Here is a 17,693-nt window from a genome sequence, read left to right as displayed (position 1 = left end):
TGAAACTGTTCTGCATTATCTCTGTTATCATAGGTCTTATAGAAGGTCTGAAAATACTAGACAGCTTGATTTTTGGATGGTTTTGGGTTTTTTTTTCTTTCTTCCCTGTTTCTAAAAACTAAAATGTAGAACACTTTCAGAAGTTTTAACCATTCTTCCATTTAATGTTTGTGGGAGCATTTGGACTTTCTATGTACAAAAAACAATTATAACATACCAGCCTCACTTCACCTTCTAATTATTATACAGAACCTGAAACATAATCTTAAAGAAAACACCACTTAAAAAATAAAAGAACACCAAAAAAATCCCTCAAGAAATCAATCAGCATCTGGATTGATCACATGTAATTCCAGGACTTACTCAATAATTATGTCACCCATCTCTTTTTTAAGCAGGAACAAATAAAATGATTTAGGGGATGGAGTCTTGCCAGTTGAGCATGCTTAAGGTGATCCCTAAATATCTAAATTTGCAGGGCCTTTATGACAAAGAATCTACACCTTATTTTTAAAGAAACATTTTCAACAATCTATTAAAGTATGATAAGGATTACTATTATTATTACTGTTTTTACTATGTCTTATAATTGTGACAGTCACCATAATACTATGCATATAAAAGTCTGAATTTTCTTATTTTGCAGTTTACCCACTGGATCTCAGATTAAAAAAAACCCAAAAACATTCATTATAAAATGTGTTTTCCAAGGGACAGTTCACTCCCAAGCGTATTCTGAATAGTACCAGTTTTTCCCATGGTCTCTTAAAAGAAGCAGCAAGTCTGAACTGAAATGACATTCCAGTAATGCTTTTGTCAAGTTTTCAGGAAGGGATCACATCACCTTTATTATCATCTCTGTTTGTTCACACTACCCTTAAAAAGATCACATGAGCTCTTTCAGCTAGAGCAATGAAAATGGATTTTATGGTCAGCTGGTAACCTACAACAATCCTTAACATCCTGCTGTAATTCCTGCTTTCCAACACATGGCTACTCATTCTGTCAAAGCATGGCACCCATTACCCCACTGCTAGGTACATGATGTTGGTTGGCTTGTACTAAAATTTCTGCTACAGAGTTCTGAACCTTACCCTTTGAATTTGACTGCTCTGCCTTGTTGTGATTTATAGTTCATGCAAATGTCAGACTTCTAATATTCTTCCAGGATTGTCACACAGAGTTTATAATTGGTAAAATAGCTACAATACTGTTCCAAAACACAAGTGTTAATAGACTATCAGCAGCTGCCCAACATCATCCTTAGTGATATTTAAAATTACATTTTTTAGAAAAAACCAAACCAGCATAGAGTTCTTGAAGCAGGGTTCAGCATGTCCCTGATAACAGAACAGCGGCAAATTTCCCTCACACCTGGGAATGTGAAAGCATTTATTTTTTTCCTCTTTTCAATTTTTAAGAATCAGTTTTCACATAAGTGCTGTCTCACACCACAAAACCACAAAGGCACTGCACTCACTTAAAGACTTAAGTTATTTATACAACATATTTTTCACCGAGTTAAACTGAAAAATATTTTACATCACCAAAAAGCACATTGAAAGAAAATAGATTTTTGCCTTGGTATCTTTCTCTTGGTGGTGACACAAGCTTTATTGTGGCAAAGTCTGAAACCTGTGTAAAGTTTAGATGGATATTTTTCCTATTTTGAATTAATAATTAGATCTTGGCTTAATGTACTATATAAAATTAATAATAATTTGCATTGGTCCTGTCATGGCAAAGTCTGCAGGGCTACATTTTAGGCTCTGTGTTTTTCAATATTTTCATAAATTATTTGGATGCAGGACTGGAAGGGATGAAAGCAGGTGTGCAGATGGTAGAAAACTGGGAGGAGCTGTTGACCCATTTGAAGGCAAGGAGGCCCTACAGAGAGAAACTGAAAAATAAGAGGACTGGGAAATCACCAACCCTATGAAGTTCAAGAACAACAAGTGCTGGATTCTGGACCTGGGATGAGGAAACCCTGGATGGACAGACAGACTGGGGAATGAGATGCTGGAAAGCAGTGTTATGGAAAGGGCCCCGGGTGTCCTGATTTGTGGCAAGTCAAATTTGAGTCAGCAGGGCCCTGGCAGCAAGGAAGTCCAGGTGTGTCTTGAAGTGCATCAGGCACAGCACTGCCAGCTGGGCAAGGGAGGGGATTGTCCCATTCTGCTCTGAGCTGGGGTGGCCTCACCTCAAGTGCTGTGGGCAATTTAAGGCATCAAAATATTAGAAAGACGGTAAACTATTGGAGAGTTCCTGAAGGAGAGCCATAAGAATGGTGAAGGGGGTTGGAGGGGAAGCTGTATGAGAAGTGGCTGAGCTCACTTGGTCTGTTCAGCCTGGAGGAGAGCTCATTGCAGTTACAAATTCCTTGTGAGGGGAAGAGGAGGGGCAGGCACTGATCTAAACTCTGTGGTGACCCGCGTCAGGACCCAAGGGAATGGCCTGAAGTTGTGTTGGGGAAGGTTTACATTGGATATTAGGAAAGGTTTATCACCCAGGGGGTTGTTGGGCACTGGAACAACCTCCCCAGGGAAGCGGTCACAGCACCACGCCTGACCCAGTGCAAGTGTTTGGACAATGCTCTCAGGCACATGGTGTGATGGGGATGTCCTGTGCAGCGCTGAGTAAACTCAATGGTCGTGATAGGTCCCTTCCAACTTGATACATTCTGTGATTTCCTTCTGAGATAGGTATATTTTCAAATTCTTTTATATACATTACATTCACATTAAATGTTCACATTTTTGGGGAACCGGTCATCACTTCACCATTTTTATATCCATAGATCTACCTTCTATTATCTTTAGAAAACTGCACACTCTGAATTTAACTCATTTATTTTGTAGGACTGACATCAGCTGAGAATCTTTACCACCAAATAAAAAATATGAAAACATTCTCCATTTACAGGTCTAAGAATTAATATATTTTAGAATTCCTAAAGAAACCCCAACACTAGATTTTATCGTTTATCTACAAGGCACATGTCTTGAATCCATGGATTTCTGAATCACAAAGTAAAAAGGACAGATGGTTTTCTAAGAGTTTGTATACAGTGAGCAGCCAATAAAACCTTCAGATATTTGGCAGGGGTGGGGGGAAAGCATGTCAGGGACTAAAAAAATAAGAAAGATTAACTGTTGTTAGGAAGCCAGAACAAACCATGACTGCAGCATTATAAGCTACTTACCAATAGAGATAGGGTTTATCCTTATCTACATTGATATTGTTCAGTGGATCCATACGAAACCAGGTATTAAGAGTAAACCCATTTTGATAAGGCCACTTAGCAATAGGAGGCAATGCAATTGCCTGGAAGGAGGGAAGAAAAAAAAAAACAGAAACAAATAATTAGTTTTTTGACAAATACTGTTAAAAGTAATGCCTTTCTAAAATCCTGTGTCATTGTAGATCTGTAGATCTACTTTAACTTTCAAAGATGAAATATAGAAAAAACCCTTTAAGTAGTGCTTTTCTATCTATTTTAAATGCATTACTTTTCTATCTATTTTAAAATAATTTAACTTTTAACTACATAAATTCTATCAAAAGAGGACACAAAATTAAATTTGTGAATAGGCAATATTAAGAGAACAAAAAGAAAAAATACTTCTGCAGAAATTAAATTATAAATTCAGCTTCTAACAATTATTAATCTCATCAATAAAATTAAATATAAAATCAAATTACTCAACACATCATAAAATAGCGGTTCAGTGTTAAAACTAAAACTAAACCTTTCAAGGAACACTTTTGGGATATGGCTTCTGCCTCCTGAGAGGCAGTTTCCTGCCTGAAGCAGAAGAGCTGCTCGTTGGCAAATGAGAACAACACCTTGGAGTAGTACTACCACCAAGCACAAAGTGTCCTCCAACTGGAGTGACTAACACACCACCTGCACAGACTGGTAGAGATATAATACAGTACTGAGAAGAACCCTGCAGCTGGGAAAATGAAGCAGCTCTCAGCAGCATATCTGTGGACTCTTGGCTCCTTCATACTGCCACTGAAGTCCTGGATACACAAGGGGCACACACTTAACTTTAGAGAGAGCCAACCTGAAATCTATCACGCTGATTAAAAGTTATGCTGTTTCTCTGTCTGATGCCAACCTTGTGCAGCACACCTGGAAACAAACTCAGTGCTAGTGAACTAGGTCCTGTCCAATCTTTTTCTTCTAAAGAAGTGCTTGGTTTTTTGGGCCATTTTATAAATTTATGCCCATAGTCCACTTCAGAGGATGTACCCTCTCCAGAGCTTCATTGTGTAATCCAACATGCACTAATAAAGAAGTGTAAATTTGAAACTTATTTCTTGATTTACAGGCGTGCAGTTCATCATGAGTAGTACGTGAAACAAGATCCTAGAAGAATCAAAGGAAAGAGACTCTGCATTTCAATCAAGAACTCCTGCTATAGATGCATATCTTCAGACAGGAAGGAATATTTGAAATTCTTCTCCTGCAAAACCTTTTTTGAACCTCTGATGAAAAATTAAATTTAAGAGAGAAATTTCATCAGGGTTTGCCTCTGAAGCCCAAAAATGTCAAAGCAGTATCACTGTAGATATTCAAATTCTGCAACACCTGTCTTGCTGGTGCATGAGCTTGTAAGAGATGTTAACTTTGGTTTTTATTTAGCAGGAGATAATGAAACTTTCCCCGTCAAAACTTAGTAATTAATTCTTTACACAATCTACCCTATGCATTTTGCTGACACATCTGTTTTTAAGGCTGGATATCAAACAAGATCAAAGATGTAATCTAGCAAAAAATAACCCAGGTGTAAAACAGTGATTATCAGCCAGTTTATTTCCCTGATGCAATCTGCCACTGATAAGTCTGTTTACAAGGAATGGATGTAGCAGTTTGTGTTTAAAGAAAATTATCAGTGCTATTGATGGATGAAATGCAGGTAGAGCAGCCTTTGTGCAGTGGCATGGAAAACAGAAATCTCAGGATTATTTTGTTAGAAGATTCCACATTCTACCGGAGCATATACCAACCATTCTATACCAGAATGGAACTGTACCTCAGATTTCTATTCCCCATTATTAACCATTTGTATTTACTCTGTCAATATTCTATAAATCTGTATACAGTAATTTATTTGTAGGGTTAGTTTTGTTTTTTTTGAAAGCACATGCAGTGAATGGAAGAGAGAATTTCTACTTGGCAAGGTTTGGAAAGGAATACAACTTCACCATTCTAAGATATCTCCACTGCCTTGATGGAAAGGAAACAGTTGATGGAATTCAGACAAAACAAAACTTTTATAATAAAATTTATGACTAAGCAGGTACTGTCAACTGTGATGATGTGGACAAATTAATTTCTTAATTTTTCTCAACTCTCTCCTTTATATAATAGTGATTACATTATTCTAATAAAGTAACACTGTTCTTTGGAATTTTCAGGTTTCTCTTTCACAGTAACTTCCCCAGACCAAAACCTGCTGCTTGATATTCCATCCTCACAAGTGCAACTTCTCAATAACACAGCTTCCTTGTAAGTCTGTGGAAGGCACTGTCTACACTACTCAAACATGTATTTCCACTCTCATTTCCTTTTTAAGAATTTCTGAAACCAAATGAAAGGAAATGCAAATGAGGAGTTCGCTATTTATTTGTTTCTAAAATTGTAGAAATTTAGTTGAAAACTTACTGCAGCACTACAGCCTGGGAAGTTGAAAAAGGTATCAGGCCCATGTCTCTGTGGCATCTGATTAAGGACTGATAATAATTTAACTGCATGTCTTGGCTGTGAAAAAGAGAAAATTGCACAAAAGTCAATACAACCATTTTTGTACTCTCTAGGCTACAAAGGAAAGCGGACAGTTTTCAAAAAACAGAGCAAATCAAATTAACTTTAAAATAGTTGGCAAAAATACTTCTTGAACATATGTTCAGTCAAAAGGAGAAAACAAATTCAAGCTTATATGTCTCAGGAGACAGTTTATGTTAACTTCAGGCTCTAATGGAATGACACTTAATGTTAATGCTTTATCTGAACACAGCTTACCCAGATTCCATTTTCCCCTCGAAGCATGCTGAACAAAAGCTTCAACTCCTTGACAGTGATGCTGTAGCTGGCAAGAACCCCCAACATATCAACTAGGAGATCTTCAAAGGAAAATAAAGTTATTCTGAACTCTGAATTTCATTGCTTTGATAAACACAAAAAAAAAAAAGCTGAAAAAATTACTACCTTTAAAAGTGTATTCACATATTCTAAAATTCCAACTTACTTGTACTGAATATTTTACAAAGGATTTCATGTTCAATTTTGCATCATACTTTGAAACAAGTATTATATTTATAGAGCATTAATTCTTCTCACTTCACAACATGCATCACACATCATAAACTTGTCCTTCCTGCTGTGTGTTTTTGGGATAATAGTTCCTTCTTTACTCTGAAGTTATTGTTTTTCCAAAAAATTTTGACCTAAAAATTACTTTACATTAACCTAAACCCAGCATTTATACTATAATTTGTATAATGTCCCCATTTTTGCTAGTGATGCTTCTGGTCTTTACTGCAATGAAAGGCCAGGGGAAAATAAAAGAAAAACAACACCTCCCTCTGGCCCCTGCAAAAAAACCCCACAAAACCAATCAAAGAAAAACCCAGCAATCAAACCAAACAATAGCAAAACAACAAAAACAATAAGGAAAACAAACAAACAGAAATCATAGTAAGAAAAAAATTAGAGAGCTTAATAAAAAGAAGGGATCAAAATTGTTAACAGGATTATGGAATACAGCTTTCACTACAACATCTCAAAACCCATAAAATTTAACAGTAAGAACATTAAAAAGAGTCTTCCTTTCAGAGATTATCAGGTTTAAAATTACTTATTTGAAACCCCAGAATTTCATTTTAAGAATTTGTTAGCTTGTGGGATGCTGAACCTGTTCCTATACTCCACACTTTTATTCAGGAATAAAATGGACTAGTAAGAATAAGGACTTCCTCTAGTGGGAGATAAACCAATTTGCTCATATTCACAGATGAGGCATAGGAATTTAATTCAAAGATCAAGAAGTGAAGTCCAGAGTTTTCAAAACAAAAGAGCTATGACACAACAGAATCAGCATTAACAAACTTTCCCTATCTGTTCAACCATCACAGAATTCCCCTGCCCCTCCTGCCTCCCTGCTAAAACTTGTAGAAGACACAACTTTGTACAGATGAGTTTACATTTTATTGTAGGTCTGCATGTTATTCTTGTTCATTTGTGAAAGGATGACTCTTACACAGGTGCTGACGAAGAATGGTTTTCAGGAGAAACAATTCTTTCCAAAGACATTTCACATTCACATTTTGTTTCAAAACAGATTTTTTCTTAGCAAATCCATATATATGTGAGCAAAAGCATTAATATTTATTTAGCTTTTTCCACAATGATACTAGCCTCTGATCTTTAGCAAGCAAAAGACATGTGTGAAGAATGAAATATCATTTAATTTACAGAAGACATAGTAAACGGTTTGGTGAGTGAAATTGTCTATCAGGAAAGGCAAAAGAAAAGCATTGCAACTTAGCAGACATTTTTGCCATAAATTCTGAATATATCCCTAATCTCCAAGTACTGATTTTTTTCCCCCCTCTCATTTCTTTAATCTTCCCTTTAAGAATACAGCCACATACATTTCTGACAGAATTAGGGAAAACAAAATACACCTAAGAAAAACAAATGCCTTTTCTTTCATGGTGGGGAATTATATGACTCAGCTCCCCCAGTACCTGCCCCCTTCACAGTGGAATCCAGCCTGCAGTGTAAAGCTGCAACATCCTGTACATGATCAGAAACTGGGAACAGTCACAGTGAGCACTCAGAAAAGGAAATAAGCACAAGTGAATACTAATCTTTGGCCGACAATTTCCCAATCCCTATTTTGAGGTTTCAGTTTTCTTTTCAGATCAAGGGATTGCAAATTTTGCTTCCCTTACAAAGAAAAAATGTTGTGTAGAAGCAAAGTTGTCTGGTGAAAATCAGAACACCATTTAAAAAAAAATCTTGTAACATAGAGGAAAAAAGTGCAAACTAATACAGTCAAACACAGAAATGATTGCAAGTTTTAAAAATCACTGAATATGTGCTGCTGTGTTTCACTGTTACAGCCCTGTACTACCTTATGGCACAGAAAAATTCTTATTTCTACTGAAGATGTGCATAACCTACAGGCACTAGAAATACATATTTATAAGTAATGAATTAAACATTGATGGAGAGAAACAAACATAAGCTCCCTAATTATGTAACTCTGGGTAAAACAATGACCTGGAAGATTGAAGCCCAGTAGATAACAAGCAAAGATAAAGCAAACAACATCTGTGGAAGTTGAAGCACTTAAGGCTATTTAAAGATTCTTGTCTGAATATAAAGACTTAAAAATAATTATTACATAACTTTGTTCATACTTATTAGAAATCTCATAAAAGAGTCAGTCCCATCTGGTTTATAAATCCTAATAATCCACTCATCTATAAATGGACAAAGGTCAGAAAGAATACTACAACTAGATTTTTTTAATGTCTACTTTTTTTTATATTAAACAAGATTACATATATAACTGGAATCCATAATCTTATTTCAGAAACAAGATTGTATATAATAATATTAAGTCCAGAAGGAGAAAACAGGCAGTTTCCCATTTTTAATGTATTTCTAATTTCTATTAATGGCACCTTCTGAATACTTTCATACTAAGCAGTTTTCAGAGGATTTATAAATTAACCAGTAACCTTGAAGGAATGCTTAATTCAGTCACTTAATATGAAAATAGAATAGGAAAATGCCTGCCTGTCTTTCAAGTAACAATGCACATATATCAAAATGAAGGGTCTGGCATTAACTTTGGAAGACATATTCAATAGCATTTAAAAGAAAACTTCAGGAAACTACCCTCATGTCTCCTTAACTTCTTAATAACACATGGCCATGAAATTGTGCATTTTAACCCTCGTTGGTGTTCTAAATTAATTTTTACAGGTTGTAATAGAGAATGTGATAATTTTGCAGTTTTTCTTACAGAATGGTTTGAAAGAAGAGAGCTTGTTAACAGCCCATCAATGACAGAGCAGTCAAAAACCAACACTGTTGCTTGGAAACTATGAACTGTTTCAGTGCTTAAGAATTCAGCCCCAGCAGTTTTAGTACAATTACCTACATCATCACAACATAACTGTGAGGAAAAAAAAGGACTTAGGTGAGACATATCTACTCCCTATGAGCTCAGGCTCCTCTCTGATCCATCTCTCAGATGGGACTTACAGGCATGCTATCCCAAAGAGCCCTCAGAGCAGATGATCTGCTTCACTACTCATCACCTGAAAACAGAGAACTGCAAAAAGTGAGTCCCTCAAGGAAGATTCAGTGCAAGTGTTAAAAAAAAAGTACCAATCATCTATGAAAATATTTTCTCCTTAACTATTGATAAAATGGCTGACCATTCTCTATATTAGTATAACAGATTGCCACAGTACAAGGATTTTTTTTGAAAGGTGAAGCTTCTGGAAAGCAAACTGAACTCATTTGGGTTGCCATTGAGACTTCCAAAATGATTAAGCTTTTATTCCTCACCAAAGAATCTGTAAAATCACATGAAGTTATATATGTAAAGTACTCAGAACCCCATGAATATGAGAGTCTCCATCTAATCAGACAGAAAAATTCACCTCAATGCAAAAGTTTGGGTACGTGTTTATTTGCTGCTGTATTGCTATCATAAAATCAGAGAAGAGTGGCTTCAGACTTAGACTGGTCCTGAAACTGAGCTATCAGAACATAAAACAGACATTATTGTCAGTCTTGTCTGTTTAAACCCTATCTGGGTCTAATCAAAATGTTTCACAATGGAACAAGAGAGACAACCTAAAAACAAACAAGCAACTCCCAGAGAAGCAAATTACAAAAAAAACCCCCACCAAAATACCTGTACCATTCACATATGATAAAAGCCAATTTTAAAACATTGGGCTGACAGAGTATTAGCAACTATTTTGGGAAAAAAGTGGTAGAAGTTAAAATTAACACAGGTCTTGTTCAAACCATCTTCCCTTTAATGCTAAAAATCATTTTAACACAAAATTTCTTACTTTACTTCCTGGCTTTGGGAAGCTCATAGAACTATTTGAGGCAAAACAATTCTACAATTATGACCTCAACATGTGCATAGGACATTAGGAAACAAAGATACTGCTTTTAGTTGTCATTGATTTTGCCTAATATCGCAATAGTTATTACATGACCTTTATTGTTACTTCTGACTTATTACCAATATTACTACCCCTTATAAAAGGAGACTAAAGTCCTTACAGAAATCAAGAGATAAAAGTGAAATGATCAATTTGCTTGCTTCCAAGTCTTTTTCAAAAAAAACCTCTCCAAAAACTCAACTATTTAAAGTTATCAGAGAAAAACCCTAGGAAGAATGATTCTGTTCAATTCCTGCTCATCACATATAGATGAATACTCAGATAATTTGAAACCCACTGCAAAGCTAAAATGTCATCAAAATTCCAATTTTTAGTTTTGATTTTAAGTAAAATAGGTAATCCCTTCATCCATGTAAGAATACCAAAGGACAAGCTTCCTGAAGTTTTTTGTGCAGAAGATCTCTTTCTGAAGCACTGTGTGACCACTCTCAGAAAAAAGATAATTGAGCTAGAAGATCCATTAGATTATTTTTGGTTTTTTTTTTTCATTTACTACCCCTGGCCTATATTAATATCTGTAAATTCAGAGAGTTTTTTAATTCCCAAATTCTCCTAAAAGCCAGATCACATGCTCTTGATATTTCTGACATCTACAATTAACAAGGTAGTTAAAAACACCTCTCTAATGGAGGCACTACTACAGTCTTGTATGCCACCTACACAAGTACCACTCACAGGAGTGTAAATTGGACAAATTTTGTTGGTGTGATTACTTATGTAAGAAAATTATTTCCACTAGTAAAACCCTAAACAATTTTAGGATAGAAATTTTTGTTCTCATCAAATAGTGTGTTATATTTAACATGGAATAAAAGAGTATCTTTACCTTTACACTATTCTGACTAACTATACTTAAAAATACTGTAAAAAAAACATACTTGGTGAAAACCATCATTTATGAATCTATTGGTCTATTATACTTCAGTCTGAATTTCACTGTACAGTATTTAGCATAACACACGATTTTAGCATTTAGAGATACATTTCTAAACAAGATGTTGATTCTGACTTTGAAAAACAGAATGTAGCTTTTCCAAATACTTAATATACAAACTCATTTACACTGAAACAAAAAGAAAAAAGGACAAGGAATAAATCATTTCTCAGTAATCTAGTTTTCATCCTATTGTAATCATCTTCTTGCTTCTTGTCTGAAATCCTTGCCAGTTTACTGCTCCACAAAACCTGTATATATGCCAGGAATCAGATCATCAACTAAAATATTAGAATTATGGAAGGTAAACCTCTGAAATTTTTCAAAAATGCCTCACAATGTAAGGCACAATCCTACCATCAGTCACAATTATATAAGCATTAAGAACTTTGCTTTCACACTGTATTGAAAGAAACTGCCTAAGCTCCCTTAGGGAAATAAATAGTAATCATATCAATCTCTTCAGGTGCCATATTTAAATGTGATGAGCAAGTCTGTCCTGTATCCAAGTAAACAGGATTATAATCTGTACCCAGTAGTGTGGAATACCATAAACTCCTTCAAACATACTATGAAAACCTTAACTGGGTAATAACTTCATGACTTCTCTTCAGCAAACAAAGAAAGCACGTTATTTTTTTAATGCTGCAATATGTTATAGGATGTTAACACCCACAAATGCAAAAAAAATAAAAATATATTTAAGGGCTCACAGGAATACATTATGGAATGATTGTTTAAGGAAATCCATATGTCCTACATTCAAACCTGTAAATAATATCTATTATGCTGTCATATGAGGTTATGTTTAAAATGGATCTAGCAATTCTGGCATCACGATCTAAAAATAACCAATGTATATAAAAACTAAAATATTGCCTTGTAGTTAAAAAGTCTAACACACTGTTTTTAATTCTTTAAATTTAATTTTAACAACCAGTTATGTTACACCATGTATCTACAGAGATTTCAAACTAAGAATATATTTTTGTCATTTTCCTGAAATTAATAAAAAAATTCTGACTCAATAGCAGTACTAATGAAAACATCACTTTAAGTAAAAATCAAAACATCCCATACCCTTCCATAATCACAAAACATAGGCAGGTCAAGAATGCAAAAATTATTTTATCAGTTGGCGATTTATACCTGCAATCATGTCGTCCACAGTACTCATCTTCAGCAGTACCTGTTCAATTAAGCCAACTTCCGTGCTGGTCTGTAAATTACGGACACTTTTACGTAGAATTGCAGTGAACATACTCCAGATTTCTGCTTGGCACGTTACATCACAGTGCTCCAAAAGCTCGGACATGCATGTGATGCTCTCTGCATCCTGGATTATAAAGTTCATCTCTAGATCAAATTCACCACCAACCAGCTAAAAAAGAAAACAAGAAAGGTATTACAGTGTGAAATACATAGTTTAGTGTGTCTCATACCTTCATTGTGACCAACACAGAATATGTTTTAAATGGTTAGAGAAGCAAGTTTAAAAAGAAAAATTAACAGCTATGCTTTCTAAGAGCAAATTAACAACCATGCTCTGCAAAAAAAAAACTTGTAAAAACCATACACACTAATATCATAAAACACTTCTTTGTCACTGTGTTGAATACAGCATCTCAATAAAATCAAATCAAAATATATTTGAAGTATTCCTTCTTATCAAGTAATTGATATGGTAGCCTGGCCCAGACAGATTTAGTGCAGAACCTGAAAAGCTCAGGAAGCAATTTAGGCTTTTCCACCATTCTTTGAAATTTCCCTACTCAAAAATAAAAAGACACTAAAATTAACATAGCTTTTTTCCTGATATAAGCCAACATTTGCTCTTAGTTATGCATTTGGAAGACCTTATTGCCTTTTCAATCATCCCATCCAAATAGTCATGCAGTCATGCCTGGAAAAAGAACTACTCATCTGCTCTGAAGTAACACAGACATAGAAAATTTACATTCTTATACCACACATCAGCTCATTGTGTGGTCGAGGAAACCTGCTGGCTGGTGCAGGAGAGAGGCTGCACCAGGAAAGGAACAAGCACTCAGAAAAGAATTGAGTTAACAGCAGTTCTGATAAAATGACAGCCTGACTCCTATCTACCTAGGTACTGGCAAAACATTATCCAAAGTCCTAAGCCCCAATTAAACACAACAACAACAACCAGTTATGTGTTAGGAAGGAGAGAAAAGCAAACCAGAGAAGAAGATATAGTCATGACCAAATATATCTTCAGGAATAGAATTCAACAATTTTGATCAGTCATTTGTGTAACTTAAAAAAGCTAAACTCATGAAAATGTACTAAACTGAATATGAAATTTAATTTTAAAAAACCAATGCCATTTTAATGGCATAAAATTCTTTCAGTTCTGAAGGAAACACAGTCTGACTCTCATAAACCCTACTTTATCCTAATGACTTTGAAGAATTTTGAAAGTACCAGTGTGAAATTTCACAGAATCATGAAATCAAAGAATGGCTTATGTTGGAAGGGACCTTAAAGATCATTTTGTTCCAACCACACTGCCAGGGGCAGGAACAGTCCACCTGACCAGGTTACTCCGAGTCCCATCCAACCTTGGCCAGTCTCCCTGGCAAACATGATCCAGTGCTTCACCACTCTCACAGCAAGAATTACTTCCTAATATCTTATCTAGACCATCCCTCCTTCAGTTTAAGGCCTTCCCCCCCTCAACCCAGTACATGCCCTTGTAAAAATTCCCTGTCCAGCTCTCCATTAGGCTCCCTTTGAGTGCTATAAAGTCCCTCTGGAGCCTTCTCTTCTTCAGGCTGAACAAACCAGGTCTCTCAGCATATCAGTAACACTAATTTCAGTAACTGTAAATATATTACACAAAATAATGGAATAAATTATAATTAAAAATTCTTTAGGAATTTTTGTTATATTTGTTTAATGGAGTTATATAATTAAAATTTCAATAACAATCTTAACTTAAAGATATTCAAAGAATTATCTCTAACAAGTGCATAATTTCAACAGTCAATTTTAATAGAAGGCAATTCTTTGGCCTATTTAAAAGCAGTTTATATTGACTTGAAATTAAACTCTAAAAAATAAGCAAGTTGAAATACTATGAAAACATTTTTTGGTAGCTAAACCTATCCAAATATTCAAAGACTTCTTTCATACCCCATCTTCAGACAATTAATACAATACATTTGGCTTCCACCCTAATTCATACTTTGCATTCACTTTCAAATTACTTTTTCCTCTACCAATTAATTGCTAATAATAATTATAATTTTGTAACATAAAAGCTTCTAATATGCTAAATATATAAACTGACTACCTCCTTAGTTCTCCTGAGACATTTAATTACATTCAAATAAAACCTATTATCCTAATTATAATTAGTACTTTAATTTAAAACTTGTGACTGCGTATCATATATTTGCATATTTGGTAAACACATGTTGTGTACAAAAGGAAGGCAAAAAAATGTCAAGATTAGAAGCACACTATTTCTACGGTCATTCTTCAGATTTATGAAATTGTTTCATAGAGGTTTTTACTCTCTTTTCAAGAAATCCAGGCATAGATTTTATTTCTGAAAACAGCAGCAACTTGCGCATACTTCATCAGCAATCTGCATTGTTGTGTTTTCAGATATCTCTTCACCAGGATGAGCCTCTCTGAGATTATGTCAAAACCACACAGAAGTAAAACAGCCACCTGTAGAAGACATTCAATTGAACTCTTATCCTGAGATTAAATTAAACACCTCCTGGAACTGTCTACTTTCCTCCATTTCTTTCCATGGAGGAAATCCAGGATGAAAAATTGTATCTTCTAAGTCTTCATCACTGGATACATTAAAAAGCCAAGTGGTCACAAATCAGGACCACTGGCCTTAGTTGGCCTGGCTTTTGCAAGAGGGTTGGATCAGAGAACCTCCAGACTTCTGTTGCAACCTCACCAATTCTGTGACAACATTCAGACGGGCTACCTTCAGAATAGATATGCTACCCACCATTTGGTTTTGATAAGCTGGACTTAAAAACAAGGAAAAAATTCAGTTATGCCTCAGTTGGAATGAAGAGGTACAATGCAGACTGATTCCCTTTCCTCAAACACTATTCATAGTAAAATTCCAATTAATTTAAGTTAATAGACTAATATAGAATCAGTAAAACAGATGGAAACAATTCACCAGATTAAAATAATTTAAACTGCATTTGCTTTCTATTGTAAATCAATATACTAATATGTGACACTTAAGAGACTGAAATGAAGCCCCTGTATGAGTCTAAAGTGACAGGATATTTCTGTACTATTAAAACCAAGATGTCTTATTCTATAAAACATTCTAGAAAATCTGCATCAAAAAATACACTGAGTACTCATAAAATTGGTTCTATGGAGACTATCCAGGGGGTGCTACAATTATTTCACTTGCACAATTGGCCACAATTGATTTATAGCCCATCAGGGTGACTGCAAAGAAAACATAAAAATGTTCCTATTTACCCTTAACTTCAGTTTAAGCATACTTCAGACAGTAAAAATTATCATAATTATCATTGAAATCAACTTCCTTAGTAAAGGAAAAAAATTAATGAACTAATTGACAATGATAGAAAAAATTTAGGAAGGTAGGAGGAGGTGACTTGTTTAAAATAGCCATCCTAAATTCACCATGAATTTCTTGATAAAGAGAAGAATGATGAGGAATAAGATGACAAGGAAAAGCTAAACAAAAGTGAAGCAAGTATACAGAAATAAATTTACATGGTTAAATTTGTGTTCAAGAAATAAAGCAAGCATCTCTGCTTTTAAATGCGCACGATGAAATGGAATTCAGCCAATAAAAGTAGTATAACATTCACTACAAAAAAAGTATCCTCTAGCAACATTTGTGCAGATGGATTTCCCAAGGAGGACAGTAGGTAAAGAATAACTATTTTCCAACACAACAGGGGGAGGTGACCAGAGGAAAAGCACAGTGGCAATGAGCTAGGCACGTGCTGACACCAATGAAAGGACCAACTTTGCTAAGGAGCCAGAAATCATTAAACACAGGTAAAAACCAACTGCTGAGAGCTGTGAAGATTCTTCTGATATCAACGGTCCAGGAAGCAATGCTTTAAAACTCAAAATTAGCAAATGCAAAGTAATTCAACTTGATTATAGTTTTCCTCATGTGTACAAGACGACAGGGTCCAAAGTCTGATATTATCATCCAGAAAAGAGATCTTGGAGCCCGTGAGGACGCTGCTTCAAAAAACTATGCCATATTAAAAATGGCCAATAAAAAACTAAATATTCATAATGAATTTGTGGCTTTCTAAGTCAGGTAAAACTGTGGATGCAACACCATAAACCAAAAAATTAAACCTTACTTCCAAAAAGTAACTTATTTTTAATTCAGCTCCCATAATAGACTTCTGTAATAAGACAAATTTCAGCTGGAGTACAATATGAACACTTTGATAGAAATCCTCACAGAAGCCAGTATACCACACCATACCATAAATCAATGCTCCTTCCATATCATACATCTCAAATAGAATCTATTTTTATGTCAAACACTAAGTCTTCTCATTCTTCAAGGGAATATTTAATATTTAGTAAAGACCATGCTTTCGCTTTGATTAAGTATGCTGAAGTATTGCTTGTTCTTTCTCATATTCTGCATCTTTCACAGCACAGCTGTAAAAAATGAATCACCAATCTAAAGTTCAGATAATCGTTAGAGGTATGTTGACTGTGGTTGACAAACAACTCTTCCCAAAGTGGTACTGAACTGCCAGCAATAAGCAAGTTAGACCAGATTTCCCATGCTGAGATTGACACTCCTTGCAAATTGCTCCAAGAACCTTCCTCAACCTACACCACCATTCTCAAATGCAGCTGCTTTGCTCTGAGCATTGTGGCCATGCCTCTGTAAGTTCCTACCATTCATTATGCTATGCAATAAAAGGGTTTCTTCCTAAATTGCCACATCTCTGCAGAATTTAGGCTGGTCTTTTACACCCTTTTGATCTAAAACAGAGAAGAAATACTCCCCAAAACACAAGAAGTTGTCTACATATCTCAGATAGTATATTCATACCAGTTCTTGAAATGCAATAAAATACTGCTGAACATCTAGAATTCAATTGTTGACTTCTGAAAACTGGAATTTTTTAGTATCAGATGCTTCAAATCAAGTTTGGAAGAACGAATTGAAATTAAAAGTAAATAGAATATTTCAGCTGGATGTGACCAAAAGAATCACCTAGTCCAAGTGTCTGAGCATTCCAGGGCGGTCTGAAAGTTCAAGCATGTTGATAAAAGCATTGTCTGAATGCCGCTTAAATGCTGACAGGCTTGGGGCATCAAACCCATTTCAGAAAGCCTGTTCCAGTGTTTGAGCCCCTTCTTCACAAAGAATTCCTTCCTAACACTCAAGTAAAATCTCCCCTGGTGCAGCTTTGAACCATTCCCATGCATCCTGGCATGGATACCAGGGAGAAGAGCTCAAAACTTCCCTCTCCACTTCCTTTCCTCAGGAAGCTGT

General features: G+C 35.3%; 1 protein-coding gene across 1 annotated transcript in view; it reads right to left on the bottom strand.

Annotated features, from left to right (window-relative positions):
- The window catches only part of NBEA (neurobeachin), a 453,025-nt gene that overhangs the window by 361,971 nt on the left and 73,361 nt on the right, over window positions 1-17,693 (bottom strand). The window contains exons 2-5 of the mRNA XM_050977434.1: window positions 12,317-12,548; window positions 6,032-6,132; window positions 5,675-5,770; window positions 3,203-3,324 (exon numbers count right to left, since the gene is read on the bottom strand). Of these exons, the coding sequence (XP_050833391.1) occupies window positions 3,203-3,324; window positions 5,675-5,770; window positions 6,032-6,132; window positions 12,317-12,548 (551 nt within the window). The remainder of the gene's footprint in view (window positions 1-3,202; window positions 3,325-5,674; window positions 5,771-6,031; window positions 6,133-12,316; window positions 12,549-17,693) is intronic.

The sequence above is a fragment of the Serinus canaria genome, chromosome 1, assembly GCF_022539315.1.
Source record: "Serinus canaria isolate serCan28SL12 chromosome 1, serCan2020, whole genome shotgun sequence".
In the NCBI taxonomy this organism is placed as follows: Eukaryota; Metazoa; Chordata; class Aves; order Passeriformes; family Fringillidae; genus Serinus; species Serinus canaria.
Note: the sequence above shows the minus strand (reverse complement) of the source record. Positions and strands in the feature narration are given on the sequence as shown.